Genomic DNA, 16320 nt, shown 5'->3' on the forward strand with positions numbered 1-16320 from the left:
GTGTTCCTGTTGGTGAGTAAGGTGACCAGAGCTCCTGGGGGGATTGGGGATTGGGTCGGCAACGCGCTTGTGATGCTTCTGGTGTTGCAGGTGTCTATAAGCTACGGTAATCGCTTACCATCAGGTGAGCCGTACGCTTGTTTGCCGACCTAGTGACATAAAAAAAAGCACATTCTTCCAATAGTTAATTTCTGTATTATATTGGGACAGTGAAATGAAATGAAATGAAATATTTATTGATAATTCTTGCAACATACAAGAATTCATCAAATAATCTGTGTTGTAAGCCGTTCTCATGCTCTATCAATAAGTTACTTATATGCCTCCAATCTTTATATCCATTAGGAGGACTTAAATTATCTCCAGTACCTGTTGCGGTATTAAATAGATGGCAGCAATAACAGTATGCAGATTTCTTTGCTGGTGAATATAGGAGCCATTTTATTTCTAAAGATGAGTTTTTAGAAAGAAAATGGTTTCTTTATCCGTTCGTCATTTTCATTTCATTCATTCATTAACAACATCTATTTTTCACCCCCCTAAATGTTAAGGGTCGTTCGCCCCTAATTTTTTTTTTAATTTTTAGATATATTATTTATTCTTTATTTTATTATGATTTGGCGTTGAAAAATACATACAAATCTAAATTTTCACCCTTCTACCACCGACCGCTATTTTTAAATAGCATTTAGCGGGCAAGACAACGTTTGCCGAGTCAGCTAGTATTTTTATAATATTAATACTATTATTGAATTGACAGAATAAACTGGAATGAATCTGTGAGATCAAATCGATTTAACGTTTTTTTTTTTCTTTTTTTTTGTTATTTGTATATTTAGGTAGCTTGATATAATTTTCCTTAGTTTACACTAAATAAATTTCTGAACGCACGCGTAAATATTTGATTAATTATTGATAATTTCATATTATACGTCAATCCTTTTTCATTACTAACATTATCAATTATAATGAAAAAATTTACCGACCGTCAATTATGTATATAGACGTTTCAAAATTAAAGCTGTCATTTATATAATTTTGATAATTAATTAATTTAAAAAATCAGAAGCAGTGATAATTTAGTTGTGGATACCGTTAGAGCAAGCAATTATATATAAAATGATATATAATTTATGTGGAGTAATTGTGAGGTTTTTTCTAAAAATGGGGAACATCTTAACCTTAGCGTATTATCTATATATATTTTCGCCTAAACCGAATATTAAATCATCATATCAAAAATTTCGATCAAGCGAGTACATCGTTCCATAGCTTAATTGGCTAGAGCACCGACACGGTCAGTCAGAGATGTAGGTAGGTTCGATCCCCGCTGGAACGGTCGATTTTTGAGATGATATTTAATAAAAATGTTTATCTATATTCTATATATATATATAGTATAAATAAAAATACCGAGAGTATATACTCGAAAATAACTCAAACAATTCGGCTAATTCATTTGTTCATTCATTCATTATGTTCCTTAAGGCCCACGGAACGTATTTATACAAAAAAAAATATACTATTAACTTTTGACAGAACGAAGTCTGTCCGGACGGCTGATATGATAAAAATATTTTAAACCAATCAATCAATCAATCAATAAAAATATTGTGTTTATTTCGTTATCTCTGAAAAACATAACCTTAAAATAATCGATGGCCTTTCCTAATTGATAAGTATTTTAATTACCGCTTGCCCAATGATAGCCTATCACGTGCCTTTAATTTCGTGATACAATCTCCGTTTAATATAATTATCGTCTGATAATACGCTACTTACATTTAATAATCGTTTTTGCAGTCGGTCTGGTTTCGTATTTCATCCTTGTACGTTATCAGTGAACAATAATAACTTAGATAAACAACAGAACTGTTTATGTCAAACTCGTCTGATTACGACCGTTTTTGTTTATCCTGAACACCTTATTATTCCTGGTTGGGTGTGTGTTTAAAATGCGAGGAAGGAATTTAATAAGGTCGTCCCGCCGCGTACTTTTGTTCTTCGTCGAAGATAATATTTTCAAACTCGACGGAAAAAACGTTCCCGCCAGAAGTTCTAACTCGCGTTTTTTTTTTTTGATTTTTCGCTTTTTCAACGGTTTATTACACAATTAAGCGGGAGGCATGCCATTCGCGTGCGGAATCTTTTTTCATATATTTCTCAACGTATGTACACTGATAGCTATCGTTACTCATAGTAGGGAATATATCCGCCAACCTGCATTGGAGCAGCGTAGTGTATTAAGCTTTGGTACTTCTCCTATATGGGTTTGGGAGTTAAACAATATATTTATTTACAGTTTAACACTCGAACAATATAGATATCCGATATCCACAATTTTATTTATTACAAAATCAAATTACGTTTTTCTCGCTAGCCCTTGTCAAAATTCTCGATCATGCGCTCTGTACTCTTTCTAGAGCGTTCTTTTAGAAATGACAAATTAATTTGAATTTAAAAATTGTGAGAGAAATAAGTAACGTCAAATACGCCGTATACTACGGGTATCGTGCGGATATGCTTGTTTATTAAATATATATAAAAATAATATTTTATAAATTAAATAATAAAAGTTAATATATGTGAAATACAAAGAAATATAATATACATAAACAAATAATAAATACCAGGTAGCCTACATGGGGAAAGGGGCCTATGCCCAGTAGTGGGATATTACAGGCTGAAACGTACTATGTAGTACTATGAGTAACGATCGTTATCAGGTATTTATGATAACAACCGGTTCCAAAAGCTTAACATGCTCTCCGAGGCACGGTGCCGGTCCAAAGCCAGAAAGAAATATCTGTAAATACGAAAATACAATAATAACAAAAATATAAATATCTAAAAGACAAATAAAAATTGAGCAGTTACCAACTCTTCCATTAATAACGCAGCGGTTAATAGCGTATCAATAGTGGCCACTACCAAATTCTAACTTCATACATAATACTCTTTTTTGCCCAAAATTAAACACAAACAACAAAATAATAACATGAAATGAAAGATGTACAAAGGCGGTCTTATCTCCGAAAGAGCAATCTCATTCAGACAACCATAGACACGACATAGGAACTGCGGTTAGGAAGTGGACAAATAATTGGTGTGCGTTAATTTACAATTTAGATCAGAAATCTAAATTTTAGATGCCTGGATTTTGGATGGATTGAATTTGGGTATTGGGGATTGGGTGTCATGCATCTCTTGACGTTTCGTCGTATTAATATAATGAGATACTACGATTGCGGCACCCCATTTTATTAATTTGGTGGCACCCAACTACATTTCTTGGGTTTAACATTTTATTTTTTATTTTTAACATTAGCTGTGCTCGCGACTTCGTCCGCGTGGAATATTGACTTTACATGTTCAACGTGATTCTATAAATTGACATAACTTTTCTATTTATAAAGTGATTGACATGAAACGAAACCTAAATGATAAGCTAAGCTTGCCACAAAATATTAGTAAAAACCAGATCTAAATCGGATAAGCTGTTTCTGAGATTAGCTTGCACAAACGCACATACAGATAAAAATTCTGACAATCATTGTTTTGGGTGCCATTTGCGTTGATAAAGGTCCCAATAATATTTTTTCTCATATATCGTAAACGTACAGACAGCGACCCGTTACATTTTTATTATATTTAATATTTTATAAATAGGTTGCATCGTTGAGACTGTACAACATATTCGACTCAAAGCATTATAAGCTTGCTGGCGTCGTGGCTTAAGACGCGGTATTAAAGAGCGAAGTAACCGAGTGCACCGAGTTCAAACCTCGACGTAACCGATATTATATATTTTTATAATTTTCTTTGTGTTGAAGAATACAACTATTATAATGGCCTTTCTGTGCAAAATCTGTAATAATAACATCGCAGTGACTCAAAAAAGAATTAAATGTACTGAGTGTTCACAGTATTATCATATTGATTGTATAAAGCCATTCAAAGATTTAACAACTACTAGAGCACAATGGAAATGTAAATCATGTCAAGAACCACAGAAAAAAAATACTGAAAGCTTCCCCGATAATACAAGTCTATACTCAAGCAAACATAAAAAGCTGCTACGGATGGGTGCCGATGCTACTTATCAGTCTAAATCCTTGTCTCGGTCGCCTTCATACTCATCTCCAGTGGACAAAACGGATCAGCAAATTCTGGCTACACCTGAAAAGCTTGTCTCACCGGACTTCTTACTACAATGTGAATCTATCATCGACAAACGTTTAGAATCTGCAATGGAATCTATAGTGAATGAACTGAAAGAATCTTTAATGGCTGAAATAAAAAAGGAAATATTTTCTGAATTTAAAAATTTAGAAGAATCACATAGTAAGCTACGAATGGAATACAATGCTTTGGAAGAAAAGTACATTGAACTGGAATCTTTAGTATCAAAATCGGAGACCGAAATTTCGCATTTAAAGGCTCAGACTAATAAACAACAGCAGTGGTCTCGAATGGCAAATCTTGAGATAATGGGTCTACCGGAAGCCAAAGGCGAAGCACTTGGTGACATTGTCTTAAAGATTGCTAAATATGCCGGAGTTAATTTAAGACCCGAAGAGATTGAATTCGCCACCCGTGTACAACCATTGCAGCAAAAAAAGGGAAGACCTAAGTCGCTTGTTGTCAAACTAAGAAGTCGTGACTTAAAAGACTCCATACTATCTGGCTTAAGAAAATGCAGAGGCATCGACACTGCAAATATTGGACTTAACGGCGATCCACGGAGGTTTTTTGTTAATGAACACTTAACACCTATGAATAAAGAATTGTTTCGGAAAACAAAAAAACTTGCAGCAGAAAAAGCATATCGATTTGTTTGGGTTCGTAACTGCAATATTTTTTTAAGAAAAAACGAGGAATGTCCTGTATTAACTATAAATTCAGAAAAAGATTTAAAAAAAATCAAATAATAATTAGATACAAGATGTTTTTGAGATTGTTTTACTATATCTTAATATCTATCATTAATTTCCAAGCTTTTGAACTTAAAGTACATTTTTTTGTTGCCGAATCTAGTTGGGAATCTAAACTATAACTACAAGTAATTACACTCACTTACACCATATATACACCATACACCATACTCACCTACACCATACTGACCTACACTACACTCACTTACAACGTAATAATACAATTTATAAAATCGTCCGTAATTATATGGACTGCTGAACAAATCTCTAGATTATTGTATTGTGGTTTAAAACTAATGATTACTATTGATGCTTACTTTTATTATTGTTATAAATTATTAACTTACTTAAGGAACTATTAAACTATTTACTTATGAATAAACCGTTTCAGTTGTTATATCAAAATGTTCGTGGATTACGAACAAAAACAGAACAATTCCGACTAAATATTCTTCAAAATGATTATGAGGTGTTGCTTGTAACCGAAACTTGGCTTAAAAGCGGATTCTATATTCAAGAGCTGTGTGATAGTAGATACGACGTTTTTCGCACGGATAGGAGTGACAAAACATCAAACAAACGTGATGGAGGCGGAGTTATGATATGTACAAAATCCATACTAAGGGCACAGGAGAGATCGGATTGGAGTTGTGCTGGAGTTGAATCCGTTTGGATAACAATCCCTAAAAGCGTAATTGGAATTAACCAAAATCTTAATATAGGCGTATTTTATATACCACCAGATGATTACCAAGTAAAAAGGTTAGAGACCGTAACAATTTTTTTGTCCTCAATTTTAACATCTAAATCTGAAGAGTACTTCATTATTACTGGTGACTTCAACCTCCCTAATATTGATTGGAAGAGTGAAAGGCCCTTATATCTTAATCGCGGATCAACATTATTGCGGACCGTTTCAATGGAGTTCATCGAAACATGTAGCTCCTTTAACTTGACACAATTTAACCAAATACCAAATGTGAGTAATAACACTCTAGACTTAATTTTTAGCAACATCTATTTAAATGTTCTAAAATCTGATCAAATTTTAGTCACTGAAGACAAATATCATCCCTGTTTAGAAATTGACGCTTCTGAATTGCTTCTAAAAGAACTTTCGAAACCACCTTTGATTAAAATGAAGTTTAAGAAAGCTGACTACAGTGTTATAAATGAAATTCTCAGTAAATTAAATTGGCAAAATATATTGAGAGGTGACTCAATAGATGTAATAGTTAACAAATTTTATGAAACTATCAATAAAATAATAAATGAACATGTACCGGTTGTTACAGAAAGGGTTTCTTGTCACTATCCTATTTGGTATAACAAATCGTTAATCCATATTATACAAGAAAAACAAAAAGCACATGCTCGTTGGAAATCATTTAAAAATCCTAGAGACTACGACGAATTTTCCTTATTACGAAGAAGACAAAAGAAATTACAAGATTATTACTACAACAAATTTAAAACAAAAATGCAGAATGACATAAAAAAAGATCCAAAGCTTTTTTGGCGGTATCAAAAATACCTAAGAAATAACAAAAGTGGTTATCCAAGTTCCCTTTCCTTAGGTGACCGTCAGTTTAACAATCCCACAGAAATATGTGCGGGATTTAGTGAATTTTTTGAAAGCGTTTTTGAAAAACAGAATCATAATAAAGACAGTACTCATGTCCCAATATCTTTTGCAGACGATACTATTTGTAATCTTAATGTAAATGAGGGACTAGTTCTCAAAATACTTAAATCTCTAGACATAAATAAAGGAGCAGGAACTGACAGAATACCAGCTATATTCTTTGTAAAATGTGCAAATAACCTAGCAGCCCCACTATCAATCATTTTTGACAAATCTGTCAATGAATTTCGTGCCTTTCCAACCCAATGGAAAGAAGCACTAATAATACCAATCCATAAAGCAGGAGCAAGACATAAAATAGAAAATTATAGGCCTATTTCAATATTGAATACTATAAGCAAGATTTTTGAACGACTGATTTACAATGCGATTGCGCCTACTATCCATAAATCCATCCCATTAGAGCAGCATGGCTTCATGCTTAAGCGATCAACACAAACAAATCTAGCTGTTTTTACCAATTTTGTTCATATGGCTATGGATAAAAAACAACAAGTAGATGTGATATACACTGATTTTCAGAAGGCGTTTGACCGGGTAGATCATGTAATTCTACTACAAAAGCTTCAAGCCCTCGGAATCAAGGGTGATTTACATAGATGGTTTTGTTCGTATATATCAAAAAGACAGCAAGCTGTTGTCATGGGCAGCGCTCGTAGTGATTTTGTACACGCAACCTCAGGTGTCCCGCAGGGTTCTCTTCTGGGCCCATTACTATACAACGCCTATTTATACGACATATATAGATGTTTCAAATATTCTCGTTTCTTACTATTTGCAGACGATAAGAAAATCTATAAGGCTATAAATAAAATTTCGGACTGTGTGGAATTGCAGCATGACCTAAATAATCTTTCCAATTTCTAGAAAAGAAAATAAAATATTCGTTAACATTAAAAAAACAGTAAATATAACATTTTCAAGGAAAGCAAAAAATATTGAATTTCTCTACTACATTGATAATAATCCTATTGAAAAGATAAATTCTGTGAGAGATCTTGGAATTCAGTTAGATCATAAATTACTGATGTCAGAACATATAGAAATTATAACTGACAGAGCTTATAAACAATTAGGCTATATTAAACGTGTATGCAAAACATTTACTGATATTGATTCCATAAAAATGTTATATTTTTCATACGTTCGAAGTGTTTTGGAGTACTGCTGTAGCATATGGTCACCAAATTATGCAAAGTATAAAGATAAACTAGAAGCGATACAAAAACATTTTCTAAAATTTCTGTGTTTTGTAGATTTTAGAGAATATAAAAATTATACAGAAACCTGTAAACATTATAAAATGGAAGCTTTAGAAATCAGGCGTCGGCAATGTGATATGTTTATGTTATACGATATTCTGGCTGGACATATTGATTGTAACGACTTAGTCAGTGCTTTATATTTTAAAGTGCCCAATCGTCGTACCCGTCACACAGAAGTATTTTATACACCTAAAGTACATACAAACCTATGCACGTAATTCTATCCTCAGCCGTATAGTCATCACATATAATGAGTTTTATTCGGAAATAGATTTGTTCAACATGACTAAAACAATTTTAAGAAAAGCACTCAAAAGTAAAGATGTAATTAATTAAAACACACGCACGCACGCACACATACACACACACACACACACACACACACACACACACACACACACACACACACACACACAAACACACACAAATACTCAATTAGATTCATAATTTTTTTTTATTTTTTTATAAACGATCATAATACGAGATGTCTTCTAATTTGTTAAATAATATATTTAAACAAACTGTGTAATCCTATTTTGGTTCTAGTAATTGTTATATTATACTTTAACTAAAATAAGCTATGTATCAACTGTTGGATTATCCAATAAATAAATAAATAAATAAATATATGTGTGATTTTCACGTATTACAGGGGCAGAAGATTATGATCTCTGGGAGGTGGCCTGGAAACCACTTCTGCAAGGGATAGCTGAATTTTGTACTGATAGGCGTAAACAGGTAAGTTCTGTGATAACTATAAAAATTTATTATTAAAGTTGAAACCCACAAGAACCTATAGTATCCGGGGGTCAATAATTTTTGAAACCAAAAAAATATATAAAACCCATTGGGAAAGGAAAAAATACGTTGTACGTGTATTATTTGTGTAATATTTTTTCACCCGGTCCGGCCCTGGTCTTCTTATAGACTTGAGAAAATAAATTATTATTATTATTCTTGGGATTAATGGCTTTCAGTTGTGCCAGAGGGCACGGTCGATTTCGCCAGTGTCACGTGGTATAGAAAAGACACGAAGGAGAATGAGCAGTGTGGTTGAGATTGTAAGCTACAGATTGATTTTATTGCAGACAGAAAGAGAAAATAAATACTGTTGGGAATAGTTTCAAAAAGACATGTTTTTATGTTATGGTTAACTCTTACGAATATTTGTAAAAGTTAAAAACGCTTAAAAATAAAGCTATCCATTCAATTTCTACGGTACCCGTGCATTTGGTATACAGATTTTAATTTACGACCAAGTAAATTATTTATAATCTGGAGCACATAAAACGTATGCTTAAACGTCTGACCGCTAGATGGCGCTTAACCATTTTGAGCAAGTATCGCATTTTTTTTAGACGGCTAGGTTGGCAAAGAAGCGTACAAGCTACCTGGTGGTAAGCGGTTACCGTAGCATATAGATGACTGCAATACCAGAAGTATCGCGAACGCGTTGCTAATCCTCTGTTAAGTGGAATAAATTCGAATGTAGTCAGTATGACGACCGCTCTGGTGTAATGTTGTGTGTGCCGTGCTGGTGGATATTTGTGTTTATACAAATATTTATTTTCGGTCTGGTTGTTAGTCCTTGTGGGTCTCCCCATCGTGCCTCGGAGAGCACGCGAAGCCTTCAATGTCGGTTGTTATCATGTACACCTGATAGCGATCGTTGCTCGTAGTAAGGAATATATTTTCCAATCCGCATTGGAACAGCGTGGTGGATTAAGCTATGATCCTTGTCCAATCAACAGGTCAGAGGAAACTGATCTATGCCCAGCTATGGGATATTACAGGCTGAAGCGATGTAGTCAGTATGTTTCCGTTTTGCTCCGGTAGGTGGCGAACAGCGCGATCGCGTATCTGCAAAGGGCGCTACTGGCTCCGGCGCTGGCAGCGCTGGGCGGCGCGGGCTGGGAGGCGTGCTTCGAGCACGTGCTGCTGCCGCTGCTGGCCAACCCGCCGCGCCGCGCCGACGCGGCCGCGCGGGCCGACACCGTCATGTGCAAGGTCTGCTTCCGGGCTACTGTTTGTTGTTGTGATACGTGAGTGAACAAGCGTACGGCGCACATGATGGTAAACGGTTATCGAAGTCTATAGACATCTGGAACACTAGAAGCTTCGGATGCGCGATTGTCGACCCCACCCCAAACCAGCTGTGATCTTCTGAAAGGTTCCGTAAAGTTGTACTTCCCTCGACGGGCCGCTCTAGATTTTGAGCAGAATTTATCGTACTGTAATATAATGTAAAAAAATAAATTATGTTTTTAGAGTTTTACCTTAGAAATTGCAGAGAGCTGTTTAAATGAGAACAGCTCGATTTTAGCAAGCAACTGTTTTCTCCAACGTGCTCTTGGGCGCCAGGTGTTCCTGCAGCACCTGCCGGCGCTGGGCGCGCGGCCGGCGTTCGGCGCGCTGTGGGCGCGCGTGCTGCGCGTGCAGCGCGCGCTGCTGGCCGCGCCCGCCGAGCCGCTGCGGGAGGCCGCGCTCGAGTCGCTCAAGAACATGCTGCTCGTCATGCACTCCGTGCGGGTGAGGCGCACTCACACACTCACTCTCACTCTCTCACTCACGTGCTGCGCGTGCAGCGCGCGCTGCTGGCCGCGCCCGCCGAGCCGCTGCGGGAGGCCGCGCTCGAGTCGCTCAAGAACATGCTGCTCGTCATGCACTCCGTGCGGGTGAGGCGCACTCACACACTCACTCTCACTCTCTCACTCACGTGCTGCGCGTGCAGCGCGCGCTGCTGGCCGCGCCCGCCGAGCCGCTGCGGGAGGCCGCGCTCGAGTCGCTCAAGAACATGCTGCTCGTCATGCACTCCGTGCGGGTGAGGCGCACTCACACACTCACTCTCACTCTCTCACTCACGTGCTGCGCGTGCAGCGCGCGCTGCTGGCCGCGCCCGCCGAGCCGCTGCGGGAGGCCGCGCTCGAGTCGCTCAAGAACATGCTGCTCGTCATGCACTCCGTGCGGGTGAGGCGCACTCACACACTCACTCTCACTCTCTCACTCACGTGCTGCGCGTGCAGCGCGCGCTGCTGGCCGCGCCCGCCGAGCCGCTGCGGGAGGCCGCGCTCGAGTCGCTCAAGAACATGCTGCTCGTCATGCACTCCGTGCGGGTGAGGCGCACTCACACACTCACACTCTCACTCTCTCACTCACGTGCTGCGCGTGCAGCGCGCGCTGCTGGCCGCGCCCGCCGAGCCGCTGCGGGAGGCCGCGCTCGAGTCGCTCAAGAACATGCTGCTCGTCATGCACTCCGTGCGGGTGAGGCGCACTCACACACTCACTCTCACTCTCTCACTCACGTGCTGCGCGTGCAGCGCGCGCTGCTGGCCGCGCCCGCCGAGCCGCTGCGGGAGGCCGCGCTCGAGTCGCTCAAGAACATGCTGCTCGTCATGCACTCCGTGCGGGTGAGGCGCACTCACACACTCACTCTCACTCTCTCACTCACGTGCTGCGCGTGCAGCGCGCGCTGCTGGCCGCGCCCGCCGAGCCGCTGCGGGAGGCCGCGCTCGAGTCGCTCAAGAACATGCTGCTCGTCATGCACTCCGTGCGGGTGAGGCGCACTCACACACTCACTCTCACTCTCTCACTCACGTGCTGCGCGTGCAGCGCGCGCTGCTGGCCGCGCCCGCCGAGCCGCTGCGGGAGGCCGCGCTCGAGTCGCTCAAGAACATGCTGCTCGTCATGCACTCCGTGCGGGTGAGGCGCACTCACACACTCACTCTCACTCTCTCACTCACGTGCTGCGCGTGCAGCGCGCGCTGCTGGCCGCGCCCGCCGAGCCGCTGCGGGAGGCCGCGCTCGAGTCGCTCAAGAACATGCTGCTCGTCATGCACTCCGTGCGGGTGAGGCGCACTCACACACTCACTCTCACTCTCTCACTCACGTGCTGCGCGTGCAGCGCGCGCTGCTGGCCGCGCCCGCCGAGCCGCTGCGGGAGGCCGCGCTCGAGTCGCTCAAGAACATGCTGCTCGTCATGCACTCCGTGCGGGTGAGGCGCACTCACACACTCACTCTCACTCTCTCACTCACGTGCTGCGCGTGCAGCGCGCGCTGCTGGCCGCGCCCGCCGAGCCGCTGCGGGAGGCCGCGCTCGAGTCGCTCAAGAACATGCTGCTCGTCATGCACTCCGTGCGGGTGAGGCGCACTCACACACTCACTCTCACTCTCTCACTCACGTGCTGCGCGTGCAGCGCGCGCTGCTGGCCGCGCCCGCCGAGCCGCTGCGGGAGGCCGCGCTCGAGTCGCTCAAGAACATGCTGCTCGTCATGCACTCCGTGCGGGTGAGGCACACTCACACACTCACTCTCACTCTCTCACTCACGTGCTGCGCGTGCAGCGCGCGCTGCTGGCCGCGCCCGCCGAGCCGCTGCGGGAGGCCGCGCTCGAGTCGCTCAAGAACATGCTGCTCGTCATGCACTCCGTGCGGGTGAGGCACACTCACACTCTCACTTTCTCACTCACGTGCTGCGCGCTGTGAAGAAAGTAGGCAGAACGCTCAATGTCGTTGGCGTGTGATAGGGCTTTGATAATAATCTTCAAAGTATTTCATTTCAGATATTCAGTAGCGGTGACGGCAACGGGTACAACGATCTTTGGTATATCACGTGGGACATAATCGGAGAATTTCTGCCCAACTTAAAGGACGAGCTTTTCCCTGAAGGTAATAATATCAAGTATTTATAGAAAGTTTTCGAAAGATATATCTTTATACAAGCAAAGTGGAAGCAGTGCAGCAAGTGAAATATTTGAGAAGATGAAATGATTATTAACTTCAACAGTTGTTTCAGCTGTTTGTTGTTGAAATTTATTAGGTTATTTATTTATCTAAGACGTGACTAAGGTTAACAAAGTTTGACAAAAAAAAAATGTTTTTGAACAGGTTGACAAAGATATGTCATCGAGTGAATGTGATCATCATATTGTAAACAAAATGAAAAACCCCGGAAACCTTATTTTAAAAATTAACTCAAATGTCATCAACAAAGAAACGTGTAAATCATGTAATGTGTAAATCGAAAATAACAATTTAAGAATAGTCGGAATTACTATAGAAATAATTAAGGCGAATGGTAGCATATGAACTGTATAATTATGTTAAAAGCGAGATTAACGTGAGACTCGTTTTAAAAATAATTTTGAAATATAAAAAATTTTGTATTTTTTTTTTATTTTTTTTTATAATGAAAGCAATAAGTCATTATTAATCACAATTAATCAAAAAATCATTGGACTCACAATTTACATTGCTTAATTAAACCATAAAATTCTAGAGTTACCTTCAAAATAACATGAACATACCTAATATGCAATTTGAATACAAAAATTTGTTTACTGTTCCAGCTAAAGAAAACCCGAAGCCTCAGAGCATTCCGAGCCACATGCAGCCGTCCATGCCCCTAATACCCACCATCATGCCCGTCGGACCCACCACATCCCCCACTCCCTACCCAACCACCGGCACCCAGTCCCCACCTCCCACGGTTCCAAATGTGGCTACAGGTGCGCAAGTTCCAATAGTTCCATCCATTCCATCAGTTCCGACAGTTCCATCAGTTCCATCAGTGCCGATCCAAATACAGAGGCAATCGGTTCAGTCTCCAAATATCCTGGTGAGGTCGGCCGCTCAATCACCGGTCGGCTTGAGTCAGTCTCCCCCCCAGATATCTCCCCCTGTGGAGGTGAAGGCGGGAGCGGTGTCTCCCACTTTTAGCACGCAGCCGGTCAGCGGCATGGTGCCCATAAGAAACCCTCTGTACGATCAGACTGGGCTGACGTCATCTGTACTCTTACATCCTTTAAACGAGGTACGATTAATACTATGCACAGTTTTTGTTATATAAATTTGAGTTATTTTTGATTTAGTCTGTAACGTTCACTACTGGGTATAGACCTCTTTCTCTATGTAGGAGAGATGCCAAGAAAAATTTTAAAACATTAAATGAATAATTTGAATATTTAGATAATCAAAGCTGACAAATATTCTGATCTAATAAATGCAACACTTTATAAAAAACTAACTTTTACCTGCGGCTTCGCTCACATTGATGTCATTTGAATAAAAAGTCTCCTATGTTACTTCTAATAACTCCAAGAATATGTGTATAAAGTTTTATGGTTATCGGTTAAGTAGTTTTAGCGTGAAACCGTATAAAACAAACTTAGATTCACATTTATTATATTACTAGCTGCTGCCCGCGACATCGTCTGCGTGAACGCTATACAGCACCAAAAATACCTACGATTATACCTTTTAAAATAACATTCATTTATCCGTTTCTTCTTTACATTTCATATCTACAGAAAAATCTCATAGATGGCGCTGCTTTAAAATTGTCTTGTCTACTTATATTCATTTAATTGTGTTTATCGGCTTAGTTACTTATATTTCGTGATTTTTATAGTGTTAAGCTAGCTTATATAGCATGGTTATTAACATAATAACAACAATATTCAAAGATGCGTCGTTAGATTGACAGACACATAAGACAGACATTTTAGACATGTTGTTACAGAATGCGTTGAGGAAATAAAGGTTCACTGCTCGTTCCCGGTAGGTGATAGCATGATAATATCTAGCCTATATGTTGACCCGACTTCTTAATAATATTCGTGCCAAATTTGAAGTAAATCCATGCGGTACTTTTTGAGTTTATCCCGGACATACACACAGACAAACAGACAAAAATTCTACAAACTATATTTTTGGCTTCGGTATCGATTGTAGATCACACCCCAAGTATTCTTTTAAAAAAATATTCAATGTACAGTTTTAACTTTCCTACCATTTCATTAAATGTATAGAAGTAGGGATAGAACAGCTCAATATTTTATTAGTCCATTCTTTTGGCCCTTTAACTGTGCCATCAGATTTTGCTAATTTTATATAACGGTTCTGCCTGTAATATCCCACTACTGGGCATAGGCCTCTTTCCCCGTGTAGGAGAAGGATCAGAGCTTAGTCCACACATATTTACATAAATCGCACAATATTTAATCACCACACTTGTTTGAACTCTTCCACTTTTTAAATTATCTTTATTAATAATAATTTATATTTCAGATGATATCCACGCCGATCGGCATATCGATACAATCCCAGCCGATATTATGTCCAACGGCAGCTAACACCACAAACGAATTAGCGGAGACAAAAAACAAGGAGACGGAACAAAGCGAACTGTACGAAGAATACCTAACAAATCCCTACACTGAAGTCAAAGATTTATCCGATAGAGAAGCAACGATATACGATCCGGAAGAAAATCGACATTTACTAGTCAAAAACGACCAAATCGTACCAAGCACAGAACGCCTCCCACATAAATCGTTCAGCGCAAACGTGACACCAATGCACACTAAGAATAAGGCTCAATTTGGTTCGACGGATAACGTCAGAGAGGAATCGAGTATCTTCAACTTTTCTAATTACTTTGGATCAGTGAATGAAAAAAGTGGGTCAGAAGTTTTCGATACTTTGATGTCGACTCAGGAGGGATAGCAAGCCTTCGACGTGTACCGCGGGACTTGGCTCTGAATACAAACGGACCTAAGTTGATTTAAACCCGGTTCCTATATTCCAAAACGATTGGTTTTTCTAATGTTCGTAAGTAAAACGAATCGTTTTTTTTAAATATAGGGAAGGTTTTATTGTTAAATTTTGTTTTGGTTGGCTTTCTCAACTGTAATTGTTGCTATATGGGTATATATTATCTTGTAGTTTATGTAGTTTAATGAAATGTAAGTTATTTCTACCGAGAAAGTTTATGAAATTATAAGTAACCAGATCTAAAAAAAAGGAAGTATTACAGATTACAAAACTGTGATTACATTAAAATTTTAATAAGTTACTGTATTATGATTAAAAAAAAAAAGAGTTTTTAGTCATGTTTGGATTTAATATTTATTTTTTAAATTACATAGTTTGACTAAATATCGATTCTATAATTCGAAGCTACGTCCAGTTTTGTTATAAATTATAGATATTGTATTTATAATCTTATAAACGTATATTGTTACAGTATTATTATTTTTTTTCATTAAATTAATTTATAGTTGAGAAATCTGATTCAAACAATTAGTTAAATAAAATATCTGTGTAAAATAAAATGATTTTTTCTAATTGAAATTTTACAGATTTTCAGAGAAATGTTTCATTTATTAATTCTTATATCTGAATCTGTTTGAAAAACGAAACGGTTTTTGAATATAGAAACGTTTTAGATGACAATCGTCACGTACATTCATATACTGATATTATTTCTAAAAAAATATTTAAAAAAAAATCCAGGTGATCAGATTGTCTCTTTATGTGTCATGTCAATTATAATTTAATTTAAATTAATAAATTAAACGATAAATTATTTATTTGAGTTATTTATTCGTTCATATGTTATTTAATAGATACAAGTGAAAATTGAAATTGTTTAAAAGCTACTAAAATAATATTTAATATGTTTGCTCAATTTCGTTGCAA

The 16320-nt window shown here is 38.8% G+C and overlaps 1 protein-coding gene across 1 annotated transcript; it reads left to right on the forward strand.

The window, feature by feature from the left end:
- The first annotated feature begins 13478 nt into the window (after positions 1-13478).
- On the forward strand, positions 13479-15609 carry LOC123660116. The gene is made up of 2 exons (XM_045595220.1): positions 13479-13651; positions 14908-15609. The coding sequence occupies exons 1-2, from the start codon at positions 13577-13579 to the stop codon at positions 15343-15345; spliced, it is 513 nt and encodes a 170-aa protein (XP_045451176.1). The 5' UTR covers positions 13479-13576; the 3' UTR covers positions 15346-15609.
- The last annotated feature ends 711 nt before the right edge of the window (positions 15610-16320 follow it).

The sequence above is a fragment of the Melitaea cinxia genome, chromosome 15 (assembly GCF_905220565.1).
Source record: "Melitaea cinxia chromosome 15, ilMelCinx1.1, whole genome shotgun sequence".
NCBI lineage: Eukaryota > Metazoa > Arthropoda > Insecta > Lepidoptera > Nymphalidae > Melitaea > Melitaea cinxia.

What these genes read in the sequence shown, in the direction of transcription:
- LOC123660116 (XM_045595220.1), top strand. Translation starts at nt 13,577, where the DNA reads ATGGTGCCCATAAGAAACCCTCTGTACGATCAGACTGGGCTGACGTCA. An exon ending in TCTTACATCCTTTAAACGAG is followed by an intron (nt 13,652 to 14,907) that starts GTACGATTAATA and finishes TTTATATTTCAG; the next exon opens with ATGATATCCACGCCGATCGG.